Source organism: Pagrus major, chromosome 14 (assembly GCF_040436345.1).
Source record: "Pagrus major chromosome 14, Pma_NU_1.0".
NCBI lineage: Eukaryota > Metazoa > Chordata > Actinopteri > Spariformes > Sparidae > Pagrus > Pagrus major.
The window spans coordinates 9,071,338-9,091,923 of record NC_133228.1 but is presented as its reverse complement, the minus strand read 5'-3'; the positions used below and the strand labels follow the sequence as shown (position 1 = coordinate 9,091,923).

At 41.2% G+C, this 20,586-nt stretch overlaps 2 protein-coding genes across 5 annotated transcripts; one reads left to right on the top strand and one right to left on the bottom strand.

The window, feature by feature from the left end:
• Positions 1 to 1,632: 1,632 nt before the first annotated feature.
• Positions 1,633 to 4,315, bottom strand: atp23 (ATP23 metallopeptidase and ATP synthase assembly factor homolog). The gene is made up of 6 exons (XM_073480661.1): positions 3,961 to 4,315; positions 3,650 to 3,695; positions 2,901 to 2,982; positions 2,673 to 2,810; positions 2,381 to 2,464; positions 1,633 to 2,299 (listed from the first exon to the last, which is right to left on the bottom strand). Exons 1-6 carry the CDS (start codon positions 4,106 to 4,108, stop codon positions 2,096 to 2,098), a joined length of 702 nt encoding a protein of 233 aa, XP_073336762.1. The 5' UTR covers positions 4,109 to 4,315; the 3' UTR covers positions 1,633 to 2,095.
• On the top strand, positions 3,729 to 11,206 carry rpap3 (RNA polymerase II associated protein 3). 4 transcript variants are annotated; one of them, XM_073480660.1, is made up of 17 exons: positions 3,729 to 3,838; positions 5,003 to 5,163; positions 5,256 to 5,420; positions 5,511 to 5,621; positions 5,704 to 5,831; positions 5,939 to 6,060; positions 6,141 to 6,211; positions 6,298 to 6,456; positions 6,883 to 7,010; positions 7,114 to 7,235; positions 7,616 to 7,686; positions 7,993 to 8,085; positions 8,556 to 8,755; positions 8,882 to 9,065; positions 9,464 to 9,561; positions 9,683 to 9,783; positions 9,877 to 11,206. In XM_073480660.1, exons 2-17 carry the CDS (start codon positions 5,011 to 5,013, stop codon positions 9,960 to 9,962), a joined length of 1,992 nt encoding a protein of 663 aa, XP_073336761.1. In that variant the 5' UTR covers positions 3,729 to 3,838; positions 5,003 to 5,010; the 3' UTR covers positions 9,963 to 11,206. The 4 variants fall into 4 exon arrangements, with proteins under 4 accessions (XP_073336761.1, XP_073336758.1, XP_073336757.1 ...); XM_073480657.1 differs by lacking the exon at positions 3,729 to 3,838 and adding an exon at positions 3,904 to 3,925 and having other exon boundaries at positions 5,259 to 5,420; XM_073480656.1 differs by lacking the exon at positions 3,729 to 3,838 and adding an exon at positions 3,905 to 3,925.
• The last annotated feature ends 9,380 nt before the right edge of the window (positions 11,207 to 20,586 follow it).

Here is a 20,586-nt window from a genome sequence, read left to right as displayed (position 1 = left end):
AAGGGTATTGTACTGTATTTCTAAAAGAAAACTAAAGCTGTCAGAAAAATGCAATGGAGTCAAAAGTGCAACATTTGCCTTTGAGATTTGGTATAAAGTTACTTAAAATGGAAATACTCCAGTATGTTTTGCTCTTAAGTACAGTACTTGAGTAAAAGTACCTAATTACATTCCACCACTGCAGCTCCCCTCAGCTTGACGGAGCACTTTAGCGTCTTTCAGCTCATTGTTTTGGTTATACGGCCCAAAACAAGTGTCGGTTCATTTTTAATGTTCTTATCAAATGTGCAAAAAGACAGCACGCAGCTGTTTTCAGTGAAAATAAGCTGCAGGCTAACTTGTCAACACTAAATGGCAGACAAAGTAAGCGAGTAGCTGGTGAATATGGAGGAGCATTTAGCGGCTAAAGTTGTTCTACAAGTAGTAGAAGTTGGTGAAGACCAAAACAGAGCTAAAAGGTGAGTGGATATTGAGTCCTCTTCCTCTGAGTCGGCTATGTTGCACCGCCATGTTTCTACAGTAGCCCAGGACGGACAAACCAACACTGGCTTGAGACGGCCTTTCCCATTTTTCGGGGCACCGTAGGGAGGATGAGACGAGGGGTATTTAGTTGGTCGCAATCTGCAACCACACAGCCAGATGCCTTTAAACTGTCAGGCTGTAGCCATCATCATAATTTGATTAATTTAGTAACCAAGGGAGAGTTATCATCGCTTATTAGAAAACATTATCTATTTCAGAGTGAATATGAGCCTTGGATTGTGGGTTTGTGATGGTTGTGAGGACTCTGACTCATGACCTCAGTGCAGTCCTGAACTCTGCAGCTATTATGAAATAAAACAGCTTACAAATTAACAACCTTGTTCTGCGTGTCTAATTGTATCAAATGTGTTTAGCAGCTGGGATTTGATATGTGTAACATTCCAGCAGTAATTCTATTGTTTCGTATGATTTCTTCATTTAGCCTACTCGGGTGTGTGATATTGCACAAATCCAAATATGATTCCCTCCTTTTGTTTCCTTGTGTTTGTCTCACTATAATCCCGCTGCCTTGAAGCGGTTTTCATCATTTTCTCTGCTAAGCTTCTAAAATTAACCTAATCTTCTTTGCTCGTCCCGTCCCACCCACGTCCCACTTGCTCATGTCGTGTTTTTGTGGCTTTTTTTTTTAAAGAGGAGAGTGTTGAGATAAGTGGCATATTACACTCCAACAGCAGACACGCCGAGTGACTTTGTGATTATGATGCAGAGGGTGTTGTCTTTGAGATAGGCAGGAGTGGAGGAGGAGGATTATGAGGCTAATTCCCTTATAACTTTTTCCCTCATTAATCTCTGCGGAGGGATACGAGATTCTTTAAATGCTAATGTCCAATAAAGATGTCAGCAGTGACATTTTACAGTGGCGGCACAGATGTGAACAAAGTTGACCGTGTTGTTGTGGAGGAACTTTTCTCACTTTACTCGCATTACTCGTCTCACATGCTAATTTAAAGACTCCTCTCTTGGGATTAGACATGAATGTGTTCATAATCAGCAACGCACTTCTGCGGCGAGTCGCTCATTAGAACGTTTTGCGCCAAGGTCGAACCCAACATCCCCCTCTTGTCCTCACAAACAACTAATAACTCCTACTTTTTCAGAGGAATCAAACTTTAATTCAAACACATTCCGTTTAATTTACGCACAATCAGCTCTATTTACAAGAAATTAATGGAGGTCAATGTGGCAACAAGATGGAGAGCAGAAAGTCAAAGGAAATCCTGGATTTTTTCCTTAAAAGCACCCGTTAGATTACCTAAAAAAAAAAGACAAATAAATCACTGGGGCCTCATCTAATGCTTCCTTCCCAGAGTGAAATCACTCCTCACAATCCCTTTATGCAGAATAAGTGTCCAGAGGGTAGAAGATGAAATGTACCGAAACTCCTTCCTTTGCTTCCTGTTTCCAAGGACGATTCATTCTCTTAAAAAAAAAAAATCCTTCTGAAGGGATATGATCATTTTCAACACACTTTCATTCTGTTACACCGACCGCGGCTCTGAGGCTCGCCGCGAGTCACAGCACCCTTTGGGGGGAGTTGACATACGTGACGACACTAAATGTTAGCGTAGTATCGATCCCTGTTCTCGTAATCTCTGTAGGCGAACTTAGCGTCCTTCTTGCTGTGCGGGATTCGTCCGAACGGCGCATGGTCGTTGAAGCACGTGTCGAAGACCTCGTCCACTATCTTCTCCGCCTCCTCTCGTCCGATGTTCCTCACAGCCAGGATGGAGCGGAGGGCGCGGCCTCTGACGCACTCCTGTCCGGGGGGAAAAACCAGGTTAGAGATCCGAACCTGAAACCAGCTACTTACAAGTCAGATTCATCCTCGTGCGATTACCTGATGATGCTTCTGGAGGCCGAAGTTGAATCTGGCGGCTTCATTTTTAAAGGCGCAGTCTCCGCTTAGGTTAGCTGCCCGGATCTGAAATAAGGATACAAAAAGTCTTTGGATGGTTCACAAAAAAACATATAGGTGAGCAGGAAAATTATATTTCTTCTGAATGGTTTGATGAAACCATTAGAACAGGTTTTACATGCATTTGAAAATACGATGTGGATGATTGTTATTTATCACAAGGAAGCAGACCTCCCTTTTCTCACATCTAAATCACACCTAAAAAAATCCTCACCTCAGAACAAGCTAGATGCCTGAAGTTGCTGAACCAGTCCACGTGGGCCCGACAGTGGTCGAAGGCATGAATGAGTTCATGCGTGACCACTCGGTTCATATGGGCCTGCTGGTGGATGTTGTTCTGACACAAAACGATCTGCAAACGAACACAAGTCACATCAACGTTGAACACTCAAGTTCTTTAAATCCATCAGAGCCCGCTTTATTTTTAAGGTCTCGTTCGTACTTGAGAAGAAGCTGCGTCAAAGCCGCCGCTGACCGTCCCGTCACAGTCCTCACAGGAGAAATGGCGATCTTTGAACGCTTTGCTGTGTTGAGAGGAGACAGTAAAATGACATTGGCACAAGTAATCTCTAAATTGAAAAATTGTTAGTTAAGTGCCAATGAAGTGGAGGCAGGTTGACATGATCATAATATTAAATATTATTAAATATATATTATACAGCAGTAATGACAGCATTAATGTTTACATGTATTAATGACGTATATCCATCCAGTGAATCTCCTAGATTAAGATTCAACTTTGAAAGCAATATTTGCTCATTTTGCAATTTAGATATTGAAACCACAGAGCACATTTTCTCCACTTGCAGCCACTCAAAACTATTTTTGAAACATTTGGAAGAACGGTTCAAACATGAAAATGTATCTGTTGAATTGAAATCACATGTGGCTGTAATGTAACGAAGGAGAAACGTGAAAATCTGATTATTAATAAAACTCTCATAATGGCAAGATATTACACACAAAAATATATGAAAACCCTCATCAGCCCAATTGTGTTCTGTTAATACCATTATAGAAGATCCTTGTTGTTTGTGATTATCTTGTTCAATAAAGCATTTTAAAAAATGACAGTATCAACATTTACAAGCGTATTATTTGTTCTGTGTAAACACATACACAGCCCCAGGTTGTTGCAGTGAAGGTAAAAGATGACAAACACACTTGTATGTCATCTAAAATGATACGTACCATCCGGAACTCTTCATGGCACTGAGGAGGAGTTTGGCGTACGGACCTGGGACAAGCGCAGAAAACAGTTAGCTAACGCTGCAGCTAAATAACGTTAGCTTGCTAGCAGTCACTGACAGGAACCACTTCTAGCTAAAATAGCTAATGCTGAATGCTGCTGCTCTGTCAGCGGGGTTAAAACGTTAACGGGTATTTTATTTACAAACACATTTGAGAGAAGTCTTAATCAGAAAAGTCGTCAGATGTTCACAGATGAGATGACATTCCCATTAGAGGGTAACGTTTGCTAGCTAGGTAGCTAGCATACTCACTAGTTTCCATTGCGAACTGTAGCATGACCTGACACTTGTGGCTGAAAGTGAACAGGCTCTCCCCGATCGATCCCTTCTTGTACTTCGGCGCGTGTCTCTCCGGGAATAAATCGTATCCATAGTCCTCTTCTTGTTTAGGCTGCTCCATTGTGAGAGATGCTGTACACAATTTGGAAATGGTAGCATAAGTTCCCCTGGTTAGCTACCGCTAGCTACCTAGAGAGGTCATCACTGTTTGGTAGATCACGTGGTAGCTATAGGTCAAAGGTAATGAAGGGGGATATTAATTTTTACTTGATTGGCATCACTCCTTTTTCAAAAAGTTAAGAAACACAACTCTATTTAATTTAGTATTGGGGGGAAAAAATGATATAAAATGCGATTTGTTAGAGACTGGACTGTAAAGATCATCTATTTAGAACGTACGTCAACTCGACGAGCAATATGTGGACCAAAACCATACCTAGAGAGCACAGTACCCAATGCAGTTAAACTGTCTGTACAATCATTTTTAATAAGACAAGGCAGTTGAGCGCAGGGGGCACCGTTAATATAGATATTTGTGTATATTTTGGATATATTTTGTTTGTTTTTACAAATGAACAATCGAGGAAAATGGTTTTGGAGTAAGTTATCTGTTGTTATATAGACGATCTTTGGTTACGCACAGCGCACGCTCAGCAGCGCAAAGGCTGCTGGTACTCGGCTGTCATGGCTGTGAACGTAAACAGAAAGCTATGAATAACGACAGTTTGTTGTAGTATTGAGCCAAATTAACTGCAGCTACATTTTAACTGGTATTATCAACCGGAGAAAGAAGCGCCAGGTACTTTACCAGGTTCAAGTAGCCACAGAGTCACTTAAATTTACTTTATTTGCCTTTTATGTTTGTTGTTTTTGCTAGCTAGCTAGCCTGCTGCTAGCCGCGAAAGCATGACAGCGTGATTCTCGTGTTTTCCTCTTGGCTGCAACAGCAACTTCAAGACAGCAACTTCAGCAACAAGTGTTAAGAAATTGTCCCAAACAAATGTCTGTTTCGCAGGGAATAACATGTCCGGGGGAAACAAAGCCATTGAGTTACAGCTTCAGATGCGGCAAAATGCTGAGGATATGCACAGCTTCATGAAGGACCTGGAGAGCTGGGAGAAGGACATCAAGAAGAAGGACGACGAGCTGAGGACGGGAGGACTTGAGGAGGTCCAGGTTTGTCACTGCTGTAGACATCCATCCATCTCAGGAGAAGGTAATGTACTGGGTGATCTTCATGTGTCAGTAGCTTTTTGTCTCTGTTTCAGAAGCAGCTCCCACCTGTGCGCAACAAAGACTACAAAACAAAGATGAGGGAGAAGAAGAAGAAGAAGACAAAGCCAGCAGGCAATGGAGACGCAAAGGGAGACGAGTCCAAGGAAGACTCAAGGATAAAAGCATATGATTATCGATCATGGGACAAGTTTGATGTGGTATTGTAATACATTCGTACAAAATACACGTAGCATGATCTGTGACATCATGAAGTAGTTAACTAAAGATTTATGCTCCTGTGCTGGCAGGACAAGGCTCTGTCAGAGTTGGATAAGGAGGAAAGTCCCGCAGAGTCAAATGAGTCAGACTCTGAGGAGGCTGCAGTTGATCAGGAGAAAGCGCTAGCTGAGAAAGAAAAGGTAAGTACTGTATGAGAAGTACTGCAGGAAAAGAAAAGAAGAGATTACCCCTTTCTAATGCACATTACACTTTTACTTTTAGGGTAATGCGCTTTTCAAAGAGGGCAAGTATAACGATGCCATTGAGTGTTACACCAGAGGGATGGGTGCAGACCCTTACAACCCTGTGCTTCCCACAAACCGAGCCACGTCCTTCTTCAGACTCAAAAAGTAAACGGCTGCTGTCTTAATCATTTTTCAGTAAATGCACCAATGCAAAGATGGATTTTTACATGTTTTTTTTCTCCTGCAAATCACTGAGATTTTGTTCTTTGCAGGTATGCTGTGGCAGAGTCCGACTGCAACTTGGCGATAGCTCTGAACAGCAACTACTTCAAAGCATATGCACGGAGAGGAGCAGCACGGTTCGCACTGAAGAAATATGAATCTGCATTAGAAGGTGACAAGCTGTTTAAAGGATTAGATCATCTGTCCAACTTGAGAGCACTGAGATGACAATATGAATCTATCTCTGAACAGATTATGAGATGGTTCTCAAGCTCGATCCCGGCAACCTGGAAGCACAGAATGAAATTAAGAAAATCAAAGAGGTAAGTGTGAAATGATCATTGTGCGGTTAGCCTCATTTCTCAAGTTGTTCCCCCTTTATTTCCTTTCTTTCTCTGGCTGGTTTCAGAGCCTCGGACATGAAGCCCCAGCCACCCCAAGTGAAGAAACCATGCAACCACAGGAGGCTCCCACAGTGGACCCCGAGCAGCAGAGACTGATAGAGGAGCAGCAGAGACTGATGGAGGAGCAGCAGAGACGACAGGAGGCGGCTGTACAGAAAGACAGAGTAAGCTTCGCTGTGGTTCACCAGTTATGCTGCAATGTGCCTGTTGGTCTCATCTGCTCATATCTCAGAGGCTCCTACATAAAAATGTCAGTTTTGATATTTGATATAGTAGTTATATATATTATATATAGATATTGTTTGAAGCTTCATTTATATCATTGACATTTGAGTTCAAAATCAACATTCGAATGCTGCACAGATTTTAGTTTATTTATTTATTTATTTATTTACTTATTCATTTATTTGTTTGCATGTATATTCATTCTGTTTCAATGTGCTGTTCTCTGAGAAAAGATAAGGATACACTGATATTATCAGTTTAGTTTATTTATTTGACAGCGTCAAAATAACATTGTTATCAAATCATACTGCGTTTCTTTGGAAAGGTTTACGTAGGTGGTGATGTTTTCTGAATGTGTCTTTCAGGGGAACGCTTATTTCAAAGAGGGGAAGTATGACGCAGCTGTTGAGTGCTACAGTAGAGGCATGGAGGCGGACAGCATGAACGTCCTGCTGCCCGCCAACAGAGCCATGGCCTTCCTCAAGCTCGAGAAGTAAGCACGACATTTACTACATTTATTCTTCCAGCATGTTTTTGCGTGTGTGTGTGTTAGAATAAAAAGGCCTCCGTTTAAAGGACATAAATGTTTGCTGCAGGTTTAAGGAGGCAGAGGAGGACTGCACTAAAGCCATTTCTCTGGACAACACGTACTCCAAGGCTTTGGCTCGCCGTGCCACAGCCAGAGTGGCTTTAGGAAAACTGCAGGAGGCCAAACAAGGTGATGTAAAGAACAACACTTTCCTCCAGAGGCAAACAGCAGCAACCACGTTTAGTCTATCTTTGAACACAATGAAGACATTAAAGCTGTCACATTCTGTTAGACCCTCTATAGTTGCTTTTATTTTCATCTTTATTGATGCTGTTAAATTGTTTTTATTCTATTTTCAAGCCAGTTCACTGCTTCTGTTCAAGTTAAGTTTAGAAGTCTCTTAATTTCTAAATGAGCTTTAAATAAACGTGCAAAATTCAACAAGAGTTAAATTAAAATGAAGTTGCACGGAACTGTGCAAGTATTATTGCTATCAGTTACTGACTGTTAATTTGTCCGTGTGTGTGTGTGTGTGTGTGTGTGTGTGTGTGTGTGTGTGTGTTTTACAGATTTTCAGGAGGTGTTGAAACTGGAACCAGGGAACAAGCAGGCCCTGAATGAGCTCCAGAAACTCCAGATTGTAAGTTTGATGATCCAGTTATTAGTTAAAGTAAACAAATGATAGCTGATTATGGTAATTAAGTGACTGGTAGAAACTATTCTGCATCATTATCTCTACTCCGTTTTTTGCAGTCTTTGCTCTTGGTTGTTAGTGAGGAATAAACTTCACTCTCTCAGTAACCATCACAACATTACTGTGTTTTAAGCCTCTCTGGCTGTGAGAACTAGTATAAGGATAATTAATTAAATTGAATCTCATGTACAGATGACTAATGGACACGTCAGACTTCACTTCTCTCTTGTTATTGTCACTGTGTGGTGGTAGGTGGAGGGTCCCAGTGGCCTTCTTCAAACACCAGACGGCTCCCAGAGGAGAACAGTTCAGCCGATAGACAAACCAACACATCTGCGCTCAACAGTGAGTTCACATTTGTTTGTTTTCAGTGATAGTTCCTCCTCAATGCAGAAGTCTTTTTCTACATCGGAGACGTTTAACAAGTAAAAATACAAATATATGCTGAACAGACCATCACAAATGTGAACATGATGTTTTGTCTTCATAAAGTTGGTACTTGGAAATGCAGGTGAATTCATTCAAGAAACATACAAATTGTCTCATGTGTTTCCTCTATCTAGCGGTTAACTTCCTGTGCTCACAGCGTGCTTTCACATTATTTGTCCAGCAGGTGGCAGGATAGACATTAATGTCGACTGAACATCTGGATTCTGTCACCTTCATTTTGTCGTATCATTCTTAGGTTTCAGTCGATCAGTGATCTGATGCTGTTTTGTTAAAAGATGGACAAACACAGACAATTTTTTGTTTGTAAAGAGTTTTTCTCAAAGACTGACAATGTTGACTGATGCTGAACATCCAATGCTCTTTAGAAACCACTGAGGAGGATTGACATTGAAGAAGTGAGCGGAAAGGTATCGGTGTCTGAGGTTGAGTCAGGTGGGTCCACATCCTTCGTCCAGGAGGTGATGAGGGAGGCTGAGGACGAATCCTCTCCACTGTCGACATCACCCAGCGCCAAGATGATCAAGATCGAGGAGATAGCAGAAGTCCCATCAGACTCATCTGACCAGTGAGTGGCACAGCCTCTTTTATTTCATGACACTGGATATGTTATTTGTTTCATAGTATCTCTGTAAAGCACTGAATGTTGCATTGTTACCACCAAGTAAACACCCCTCCTGCTCCTGTTTACCAGAGTTGTGTCAAACAGAAAGACCAAACAACCAGCAGAAGCGGAAACAGTTCATCTTCCTCAACCGTCCACCAACCCCTCCCCGACAGTCGCAGAGCTGCCTCCTCCACCCACCAACAGCTTCCAGCTGGAGGCTGACCTCCGTAAGATCGGAAACCAGCCTGAAGTGATTTACAGATATCTGAGGGTGAGCCGCGTGTTTGAAGAGGACAAAGCTGCCTGCGTACACTGTAATTTACTGCTGACAAGATGATATTAGTGTGTTCAGACAGTGTAATTATAAGCTGTCAGCACTGCAGTGGTGTTGACTGTGCAGGCGTGCTTATGCAGATTGATGCGAGCTGAGGACATTTATTGCTAATTCTTTTATTCTTTCATGACGGTCATGATATGTTTTGTCATTGCCATGTCAACCGGGTCTGATTTCCACAGAAATAATTAAAATCTAATTTTAAATCACCATGTTTGCGGATATTTCTGAGAGACTTTAAATTTGACAAAAAGCAGTATCTACAAACATATTAGAATTCAAACCAAACACCTGAATATGAAGATTACAGCCTTGTTTTTGTTCTTGTCTTACAGCAAATCAAGCCTGAAGCGTACGTGAACATTTTCCACAACCCCCTTGAACCTAACATTCTCAATCAGATCTTGACGACCCTGCATGACTTCTACATCAAGTGAGTTTTTTTTTTTTTTAATGCTCAAAAAAAGAAATCTACAAGCAAACTGGACATCTGCTCAGCATAGTCAGGTTACATGTGTAGTCTTGTACTGTATATTAACACCAGTCTTATGCAGGAATGAAGCGCCAGCCGTCACACTGGAGGTCCTCAAGAGTCTAGCGAGCGTGAGACGCTTCGACATGGCCGTCATGTTCATGTCGTCCCCAGAGAAGAAACGTAAGTCTCTTTGACGTACTACTGTTTACTGTATCTTCTCAACCACACGTGCCGTCATATTGATAACTGCTGTACTACTTTTCTTTCCTCTAGTTGTGAAAGAACTGTTTGACTTCCTCCACCAAGCTGAGCTGGAAGCATCATCCGTCACAGCCTTACAGAAGAAGTACGGAGTTTGACGTTTGGATTTCAAGGAAAATCTAAAGTTCAGCACACAATAATGCATTGCTTTCAAAGCCGATGGAAAAGTGTAGTTATATTCCAATACTGAATAAACTTACATTCAGTTCAACCTTTATTAAATCGGACTGCTGTGCTACATCCATTCACCTGTGGAAATGTGATTTCATGTTCTTTCTTTATTCATAACGCTGCATTTATTTGAACTTGGAAGTTGGAAATTCACAAATTGTTGAGACTTCCAGTGTAGAGTCCTGTTCCTTGTGCAGCAGCTAATGTCGTCATCGATACTTTCTGTGTAAATGTATATGTTTTACCATTTATGAGCATGCAATGCTGAAAAATTTAGTTTTTATATTCTGAGGTTTGGTTAAAGATGTAGTAGAGTCTGCACATCCAACGTGTTTGGGCTCAGATGTTGCATTTTATCGAACTACACAGAAAGTGGAAACTTACCTGTGTGCTTCATGGAAATTCAATTTTGAGCTCCATAAACATGTTGATTCAGTCAAATGGAGTCAGATAGTTACATTTGATGGAGACTTTCAACCAGAGGGGATTTTCTGTTACAGGGAAGTGTGAATTTCCAACTTTCTAATTCAACCCGAATGCAGCCTAAAGATGTGGATCGGTCTCTGTGAGTACTCTGCCCTGTTTGAAGGTTCCACCCATACTTAAAGGAGCAGTTCAGCTCAAAATCAAAAATACATATCTTTCCAATTACCTGTAGTGCTATTTATCCATCTCAGTTGTTTTGGTGTCAGTTGCTGCATTTTTGGAGATATCAGACACTTCTTTATGTGCTGTGATATGAAAAGAAAATAGTTCCTTGATGAAATGCCTCACAACAAGGTCTGTGGGTTACCTTGAGTAACCAGGTCATGATTTCTGGAAAGAGACACTTCTGTTGAGTTTTTCAAATGTATGTTTTTGGCGCTTTGAGCACCACAAGCCGAGTGCCATTTAGCTCCATTATATTTAAGAGACGATCGACATCTCTACGGCCGATATCTCCGAAACACAACAACCGACACCAAAACAATAGCAGTACAGGTGACAGGAAAAATATGTATTTTTGATTTTGGGTTGAACTGTCCCTTTTAAACCTACCAAATAATCCTGACGCTGCATTGGCTAAACAAGATTAGAAAACTGTATCAGTGACGGAGGTGTTCAGTTTGAGTCACAGATTTTGTTCTGTTTTCAGAGAGTGAACTACAAATAAAGGCGTATTTTATTTTCACTTGTGCGTGTGTTGTTGTTGAGTCAGTACCTTCTGAAGTAAAACAGTTTATAACTCTGTAATCTTAAATGTGTCACATCAGAGTGATGAATTCACACTAATGAGTACAGTAGGTCATTGTATATTTAACACAGTAGTTCATTGTTTATTAAGTATGATAGTATATATTGTTTGGCAAGACAAATGGGAATACATTATCAAAGAAAATGATCAGCCTTGTGTAAATAACACCCAGAAACGTATTTCTCAAGCACACAATCCATAAAGTCTCTTCTCTATACCTGTCTAATCTTCAGGGTCAAGAATAGGTTGGAGCTTGTCCCAGAGTGCACTGCACTCAAGGCAGGGAAACACCCTCTTCAGGTCACCAGTCCATCACAGTCAGCAACACAAAGCCTGAGCAAATATATCCACACACGTAGAAAGATTACCAGAGCACTTGCAGAGGAGAAGTCTTAACATCCACACCAGTGAGGATCTGCAGTGACAAGCACACAAATTAGAGTTAAAACGGATAATAAACTATGTCTGACAACACTCACACCTCCAGCAGCAGCCTACCTGAGACACTGAGCGTCTCGTTGAACGTCGCCATCTTCCCGGTGAATGTGTTCTCAGCCTGGCAGCTGATGGACTCTTGGGAAACGTAGCGATTCACAGTGATGTCAATGCCGCTACCCGTCATAGTTTTCCCATACAAGGTCCACGTGAAGCTGCATGAAGGAGTGCACTCGGCTGAGCACGTAAAGCTCGCTGAGACCCCGACTTCAAGACTGTCTGGTCCTGAAATTATCACATTCTTTGGTCCATCTGCAAGAGAAGAAATGCGATATATAAACCAAAGGTCTTTTTGCTCAACAGAACCAAGACAGGTACATATGTGCTTAATCCGTCATTTAAAGAGGATCATCTCTGACTTCAGCCCCTGATATTGTCTTACCAGGCACCACCACTGTGGTCTCAGCCGTTCTGTTTCTCTTTGTCACTGAGTTAAAGGCCACACAGGTGAGGGCAGTCTCATATGGAGGTGTCACAGGTGTGAACAATATGGAGGCGTTTGTAGAAAGCAGCCTGCCACGGTAGAACCAGGTGGTGGAGCAGACGGGGAAGCAGTCGGTCAAACACCGCAGCTCTGTCGTGGATCCATCCATGGTGAACATCTCCTCACCTACAGGCTCTTTGTTGGGTTTCACAATGAGAACCTCATCTGGACCATCTGGAAATGTAAGACCATGTTTTAGATTCCTCAGTTCTGATTGGTTATCAACAAATTACTAGTACATGACCCAGGTGTACTCACAGTTAACTTGCATCACATAGCCAACTGACAGGATGGGGGTCCCGCCCTCGACTATTTCCAGTGAGTTGTAGTAGAGTGTCTGGTTCCCTCCCTCTACTACTAAACATTGGTACAACCCTCCATCCGCTTGCAAGAGAGGACTGAAAGTCATTGTGGCGTTTTCGGCAGAGAAATGCACTCTTTCAGATGCGAGTATTTGCTGATTGTTCTTGAGCCATGAGATGGAGGCTGGGTCCCGAGGGCCAATGCACTGCAGAGAGAAAGGTTCACCTGCAACTGGTGGGGCCTGAGAGCTGGGACGCACTGAGAATGGATCTGTGAAGAGAGAATACCAAAAAATCAAGTGACTCTGATGAACATTTATTATGCCCTACACCATAAAGTCACCAAAGTGATCTGTTGAAGATCAGGTGGGAGAAACATCACAGACTCACCAATGACAGTGAGGTTCTTAGTGGTGGTGATGGTGGCGTTAGACACCATGTTGGTGACCTCGCAGGTCAGAGACTCGGTTTTAGAGTAGTCACTGAAAGTGATCTCCAGGTGACTGTCAGACTTTGACTTCTCCTCCTGGACAGTCTTTCCCATGTACTTCCAAGTGAATTCACAGGATGGCTTGCATGTGGCAGAGCATGTGAACGTGTACTGTTTGCCCATTACTACTGCACTGTCACCAGTAATGATAATGTTGGATAAACCTAAAGGAGTAAAACAAGACATTTGAATGTATTATGGTCATTTTTCAAGGAGGTAACAGCAAAACAAGTGTGCATTCAAAATGTTAGGGTAGGGTAAGATCTTTGACATACTTGCCACCTGCACAAGCAGAGACTTGGAGATGTTGAGATGTGAGACAGTGTCCTGAGCCTCACAGATCAGTGTTTCGGAGGCAACAGTAATGGCAGGTGGAGCCACAGATATTGTGTTGCCTTGTGCGGTACTGTACGTGTCCTTATCCAAGATAACAGTCCATGAGTAGCTGCAGGTGGGGTAGCAGTTAGCTGAGCAGGTAAATATGGATGTGACTCCTGCTTCCAGAAAGGCTGGACCGCTGATCTGAATGTTCGATGGCCAAGCTGAAAAGTTGGAAATAAATTAGTTGAAGGTAATGCTTATAAAAAAGACATATGAGAATGTATTCAGTTTTGTCATAATTACCTGTCATTCGCAGCGTCTTTTGGGCAGTGACTGATATTCCTGTAGCAGGATTAAATGCTGTGCAGGTCAGGTTTTGTTTTGGCCATAGTTCTTTAAGCTGCAAGCTCAGCTCCGAGCCCTGAGAGGTCACATTACCTCTGGTCCAGGTGAACTGGCAGGTTGGGTAGCAGCTGGCTGAGCACTGGAAACTGTACAGTACTCCCACAGTTACTATGTCGACACCACTGATCATTACTGAAGACGGTCCGTCTGTGGTTGGAGGTAGAGCAGACAAATAGACAGGTAGGCCTCTTTTATTTACAATATGATTATTTCATTATTATTAAACCAAAAAATGTGAGAAGTACCATCTTCTAGTACCAGAAGATTCAGAGGAATCTCGGGATGGGGTCCTGGAAAGAGCACCACCTGTTCACGATCTCATTGTTCTGTCAAGAAACTACAATGCTTACATGGGCCATGATGATGGTTGATAGGAACAACCAACCTTTGACTTCATCAGGGTATCAAATCAAACGAGACTACAGATATAAATGGCCAAAATGAGTTTCCTGTATAAGGTGTCCTTGGTCACCCTTTGGGACAGGATGAGTAATTAGAACTGCTGCTCTTTCACATTATAAGGAGCCAGTTGAGGTAGTTTTGACATCTGGTCACAAGGAACCGCAACTGTGGGCATGACCAATGCATAAGAGGCCCTGGGTGGTCCAACAAATTGCTTCAAGGGTTGCTATCCCATCTAGCTTATAAATGACTTGGGAACTCACAGAAAGAGCTTGAAGAAGTGACTGGTGAGAGGCGACGCTTAGTCTACTGCCACAGCAAAGCCTGACCCAAACCCAGGACTCAGGACCCACATGACTCTTGAATACTCACAGTTTACTTGCATGATGTAGCCAATAGACTGGATGGGGGTCTGCCCCTCTGTCACCACACACTGGTATAAACCATCATCTGCCTGCAGGAGAGGACTGAAGGTCATCGTGACGTTTCCAGGGGAGAAATGCACTCTTTCAGACGCAGGCATCGGGCCTTCATTCTTCAGCCATGTAATGGACGCTGGGTTCTGAGAGCCAGCACACTGCAGAGAGAAAGACTTGCCTGACACTGGCTGGGCCTGAGAGGTGGGGCGCACTGAGAATGGATCTGTGCAGAGAGAACATTCGAAACACCAGGCATGAACATGAAAGACGTGATGTGATTAGCCTCTTTTACCATTTTATATTTAAAAGTTGGAGGCAATATGTCAGACTCACCTACTACAGTGAGGTTCATAGTGATGCTGATAATGGCCTGAGATATAATGTTTGTTGCCTCACAGGTCAGAGGCTCAGTTTTAGAGTAGTCACTGAAAGTGATCTCCAGGTGATTGGCACACTTTGGCATCTGCCCCTGATGTAAAATGGGTATCTGGATTTCGTCACCCTGGAAAGTCTTTCCATTGTACTTCCAAGTGAACTGACAGGATGGGATGCATTCGGCAGAGCATATGTACGAGTACTTTTTTCCCATCACCACTGCACTGTCACCAGTGATGATAATGTTGGATGAACCTAAAGAAGGAGATGTAGAAATACATTTGAATGTATTGTGGTCATTTTTAAAAGGTTAGAACATTAGAATATGTGTGCAGTCAAGATGTTGCCTTCAAATAATTTATATACATGTCATTTACAGATTTATGGAATGAGATCATGGATGTGTTAATGTTACAATGAATCCACGACAACATGAAGGAAATGATTAAGTTGTCTGCTGGTAAGGTGCAATTTGTTCTTTAGCAAGGAGATTATGTTTTCACCTGTGTCCGTTCGTTTGTTGGTTGTTTGGTTGGAATATTTGTTTTAAATGTTTGTTGCTTTTTGTTAAACTTATTTATTGTCACTTCTCATTAGAGATGAAGTTCTGTCACATACTTGCCACCCACAGAAACAGAGATGTGGAGACGTAGAGATGTGAGACGGTGTCCTCAGCCTCACAGATCAGCGTCTCCGAGTTGACAGTTGCGGCAGGTGGAGTGACAGATATCGTGTTGCCTTGTGCCGTACTGTACATCTCCTCCTCCAAGACAACAGACCATGAGTAGCTGCAGGAGGGGTAGCAGATGGCTGAACAGGTAAAGTTGGTTCCAACTCCTGAAGTCAGAAAGGCTGGACCGCTGATCTGTACGTTTGATGGACCGGCTGAAAAGTTGGAAATAGATTTGGTTGAAAGTATTTCTACTGAAGGAACTCATGAGTTTGAATTTGGTCATTCGTACCTGTCACTTGCAGCGTCTTGTGGACAGAGGCTGACTTCCCGCTTGCAGGGTTGACCACTGTGCAGGTCAGGGTCTGTGGTGGCATTATGCGCAGGAGCTGCAGGCTCAGCTCAGGCCCCTGAGTGGTCACATTACCCCGAGTCCAGGTGTACTGGCAGGTAGGGTAGCAGTCAGCAGAGCACTGGAAACCATATGGGATTCCTACTGTCACTACATCGACCCCACTGATCCCCAATGAGGACGGCCCGTCTGCAGGAGGTGGAGCAGAAAAGGCTTAAAAGTCTTTTTCATTAACACTTTACATGGGGATCTTTCTAATAAGGTAGGTAAGAAAGCCTTTTAAAGTTCTCATAAGATGCTTATTAACATTAATAAGACTGTATAAGCGCAAGTAATAGCATCAGAAAACACATTCATTGTTAGATTATAAGACATTTATAAGCACTTATTAGAAACTTGTTAAAAGTTAATAGACTGCTTAAGATCGTTAATAAAAACATTCTCATAATTTGTTCAAATTCACATTACAAACACATTGAGTTTAACCAACTTATATATCATGCCATTGTTAAAACTACTCAGTTTTATTTATTGCTAAATAAAGTAGTAAGATGAATACATACATACATATTATGCATTTATTAACAGTTAATTATGCCTTAACAGATCTAAAGCCAGAACAATGTCTTACCAAGGTTAATAAATCCTTTATTATGCACTTATTCAACAGTTTTTCTGAAAGATTACAAGACATGCAGCAGCATGGTAACATTCAATTTGACAGGTCTGGTAATTTTATGGTAAGTATGTGGTAATTACCATGTAGAATATTTAAAATTTCTTTGAAACTACCCCCAAATCACAATAATTACTTAAATTCATTGAAAATGATCCCAACATGACTTAATAATGACCTGCAGGCGTTGGACAGAAACTATAGTTGGAAGTTTCATGGCAGTGTATTAAAGAAATTACAAGCTAGTGATAAAATGTTTGTTGGAAATAGTACAATGTTATTATTAAATAAAGTTGGAGTCATTTTCAATACATTCTGAGGTAATTATTGTGGTAATTTGGGAGAAGTATCAAAGAAATTTGCTGCTTGGTAATTTCCATCTACTTACTGTCAGATTCCAACCTTCGCCTAATGTACTAAAAGCACAAGCAAAACAAAACAAAAAAAAGCCTTAACCAAAGTCATAACAAGTATTAATAACCTTAAAGGCATTGTCTTGCTTTAGATCCAACGACTGCAAAAAGCATAGTTAACTTTGTGCATACTTACATGCTCATAAATGCACAATAAAGTATGAATTCATTTTAATAAAGCAACATAAAGCTTAGTAAAAAATGTATAAGACTTGTTAACGATGCTATTGTTAACTCTTTTATAGTTATAAGTTGCATTAATATGAAGACCTTAACATAAAGCGTTACCAACTGTTCTTATAAGTAATTATAAATGTCTTATAATAATTATTATTATTATAACCTAGCCATATGTATTTATTTATTTATTATGCTATTATTAACACTTATATAGTCTTATTAAAGTTAATTAACTATTACTATTATAACATTACAACATTATAACATTTTGTGAGGGAGCTGAAGCCTTTAAATAAAGACTCCAACATCATGCAATCAGAAAAGAGCAAAGAAAGTTTCCTTAGTTCCCATTTTCAACATTTGAAAATATTAATTTGCAGTAATAATTAGTATTAAAAGTGTCTTACATGAGGTTTCCTCCACGGGTCCACCCAGCTTAGTTTCACTGGCAGAAAAACCTTGGACGTGAGAAAATAGAAAATGTTAATCATTAATTTCCACTGCAAACCAAAACAAAACTAATCGAATAATTACATGAAAACATGTAATAATTTAATGTCTAAAGTAATGAGCGTTCTGCTAAAATGCTGATTGAGGCGAGCAGGAGATGAGCCAGCAGGACGTCCTCTTACCTGCCAGGCAGGTGAGCAACAGTAGAGAGGCAGTGTGATGAACCATGGTGCTGCAGACGGTCTGAGTAGCTCTGTAACTATCCACACTCTTATAATATATTGGGAAATGAAGGCCTTGCCCACTGTTATCACCCACTCACACAAAACAGAGACAATAAATGACCTAGTGTTCCTGGCACAAGAGTGCAACATGTTGGTTATCAGCTGGGTTTATTCTCTGCAGAGGGTGTGCGTTCAAGCAGCCGACATGCTGCATGGTTTTGTCTTCTGTGGTCTGTGTTTGTTTCTTTTGTACCTGCAACATTAATCCAGAGCAGATAATGTGGCTCCCTCTTTTCTCATATCTGCCTGTGGTTACAGATGTAGAGATTTTAAACTCCATTTATCACAGCATCTTGATAGAATACAACTCCAGCTGTCGACGAGATCTGATACGGGGGCTCTGTTAATGTATTTACCTCACCTGTATGTATATAGCTGCAGGAGATCAAAGCCAGGCGTCTCGTGACCTTTGGGAAAAAATTCACGTGTTGTCAGCTTAAAGGTGCAATATGTAAGAAGTGGCCATCTGTGGGGGCAGCCTGGCTCAGTTAAATATAAATACACTTGCAATAATTAATATCTTATGTGTTTTATATCTTATTTTATATGTCTGGACCGACAATAATGAATATTTTGATTATCACCACCTTTGAAATTGTTTTGGGGAACATCCAGCAGAGATGAGATGTGGCCTCCTGGCACAGTCCAATCTGTCCGGCTCTTTAACTGCTAACTGATCCCCTGTGTTAACTAGCTAGTTGCTAACTGTGTCTGTCTGCTGTTTCATCATGAGCAGGTAGTGTACAGTTGATTTTAGAGCAAAAGCAGCTGGCTGCTGTGGCCAAAAACACTTTATTTTCATTTGCTTTCTATTACAGAGAAATTACATACACACAGAAAAAAAGCACAAATGATAAGTTGTATTCCTGTGGTACATTCAGTGGTTCATCCTCTTGTCTTTTTGTTGACATGTAAATGTCATCCATTTCTACCATTTTTCTTGACATTGTTTGACACTGAGCTCTTATCCTGAGTTAACTGTCCCATATCATATATTTCATTCACAATTATCAGCCATTTATCTTGTGTTGGTGGCTCTGCCTTGTACTATCTCCATTTTTTACCCCCGCCAAGGAGGTTGTGTTTTTTGGTTGGTTGGTTTGTCAACAGGATTACATAAAAACTACAGAACAGATTTCCACGAAACTTGGATGAAACTTGGTTCTCAGCCCCCTTTAACTGTTGCAGAACAGACAGATCCAGGAATTTTCTATCACTTTCTTTAACATTGCAGTTTGTTTGTTTGGCATTTACCCCAATTTCTCACTGAATAATGTATGGATGATGATGGAAAAAAATCAGGTGTATTAAGGTGGCTGGAATCTATGAGTGAGTACAATTTGATGTGGATCCTAGATCTGGTGAGCTTACATTATGGTTCAGCAGTCATGGGTGGTTTAAAAGTGATACAAGGCTACTGAGTTTTGGATTAGGCTTGATTGAATTAAAGTTAACTGTCGGGCCTTGGAAGAGGTATGCGCTCTATTGAGCGCCATTCTAGTTTTATCATTTTATCATATCAAGTTTTTAAGTTGAACAGAAGTTAGTTCACTCAGGAGGTGACATGAGTTGATCCAGTGACACACCTGCCCTCTAAGTTATACATAATATTAATAGTTGTATTAATTAATAAAAGTTGCTGCCAAAGTGCTCACTGTTTCTTACAATTACAGTTACTGTCACAATGAATGCACATTTTTTAAGGTCCCTCCATCTTCACTTCTGTCATGTCTCCAACAAAAGTAGTGCCAGTGACACAGGTGTAAATAGAAACCTTACAATTACATCTGTGGTGTTGAAATGATTTATAGGGCATCTTTTTTAAAATCAAAGCAGAAATGAGTTCAAGCCACATTGAACTGCTTCTCAGAAAGTGTTTGTCAGTGGCCTGTTATGAACCCTGGGTGTGACTTCTAGCTGTCACTGCTCTTTGCCAATATAAATATTAAAGCAAACATGCACCTGAAGTGTTGGGAATTTTACTGCCATTTAAATTCCCGATGAGTAAGACGTTTAACTCTGTAGTGTTGACGTCACACATTTTTAAAAGAATCACACCACTTCTTATTCAGTCATTATCTACTCACCCTCATGCTGATGGAAAGTCAGGAGAAATTCGTAGTCTGTAGCTGTTTTCCTCACCTGACTTTCCATGAGCGTAGGGGTGAGCAGATAATGACTGAATTTTCATTTTTGGGTGAACTTATCCTTTAAGTACAGATCTCAGAGGTGTACCATCACCATCCAACCTGCAGGTGGAGCCAAGGCTGAATTATTATGAGATCAAGCTGTTATCCTCATATGAGCTCTGGAGTAGTTTAAAGTCCCTGCAGACACCCACTTTTATGAGTTACACTTAATGTTATTAACTACATCTTTATGGCTTTTATTAGTTCATTAGGTTAAGTAATCTTTTTGCCCCACCCAACAATCTGAGCAGAATATCTACCTGAAAACACACGGGTGTAGGCCTCAACCCGCTACACCGACAAATTGGATTTATCTAAGATTTTATTGAAACTGTGAGATGGTGTGTGAAGAAAAGTGTCAGAGCCTTGTATTAAAAAGTCATCAGTGCATTTTATTCACACGTGGACAT

What these genes read in the sequence shown, in the direction of transcription:
- rpap3 (XM_073480656.1), top strand. An exon ending in CCATCAGACTCATCTGACCA is followed by an intron (nt 8,756 to 8,881) that starts GTGAGTGGCACA and finishes CCTGTTTACCAG; the next exon opens with AGTTGTGTCAAACAGAAAGA. An exon ending in GTCGTCCCCAGAGAAGAAAC is followed by an intron (nt 9,784 to 9,876) that starts GTAAGTCTCTTT and finishes TCTTTCCTCTAG; the next exon opens with TTGTGAAAGAACTGTTTGAC.
- atp23 (XM_073480661.1), bottom strand. Translation starts at nt 4,108, where the DNA reads ATGGAGCAGCCTAAACAAGAAGAGGACTATGGATACGATTTATTCCCG. An exon ending in TTGACGCAGCTTCTTCTCAA is followed by an intron (nt 2,811 to 2,900) that starts GTACGAACGAGA and finishes GTTCGTTTGCAG; the next exon opens with ATCGTTTTGTGTCAGAACAA. An exon ending in GGCATCTAGCTTGTTCTGAG is followed by an intron (nt 2,465 to 2,672) that starts GTGAGGATTTTT and finishes TCCTTATTTCAG; the next exon opens with ATCCGGGCAGCTAACCTAAG.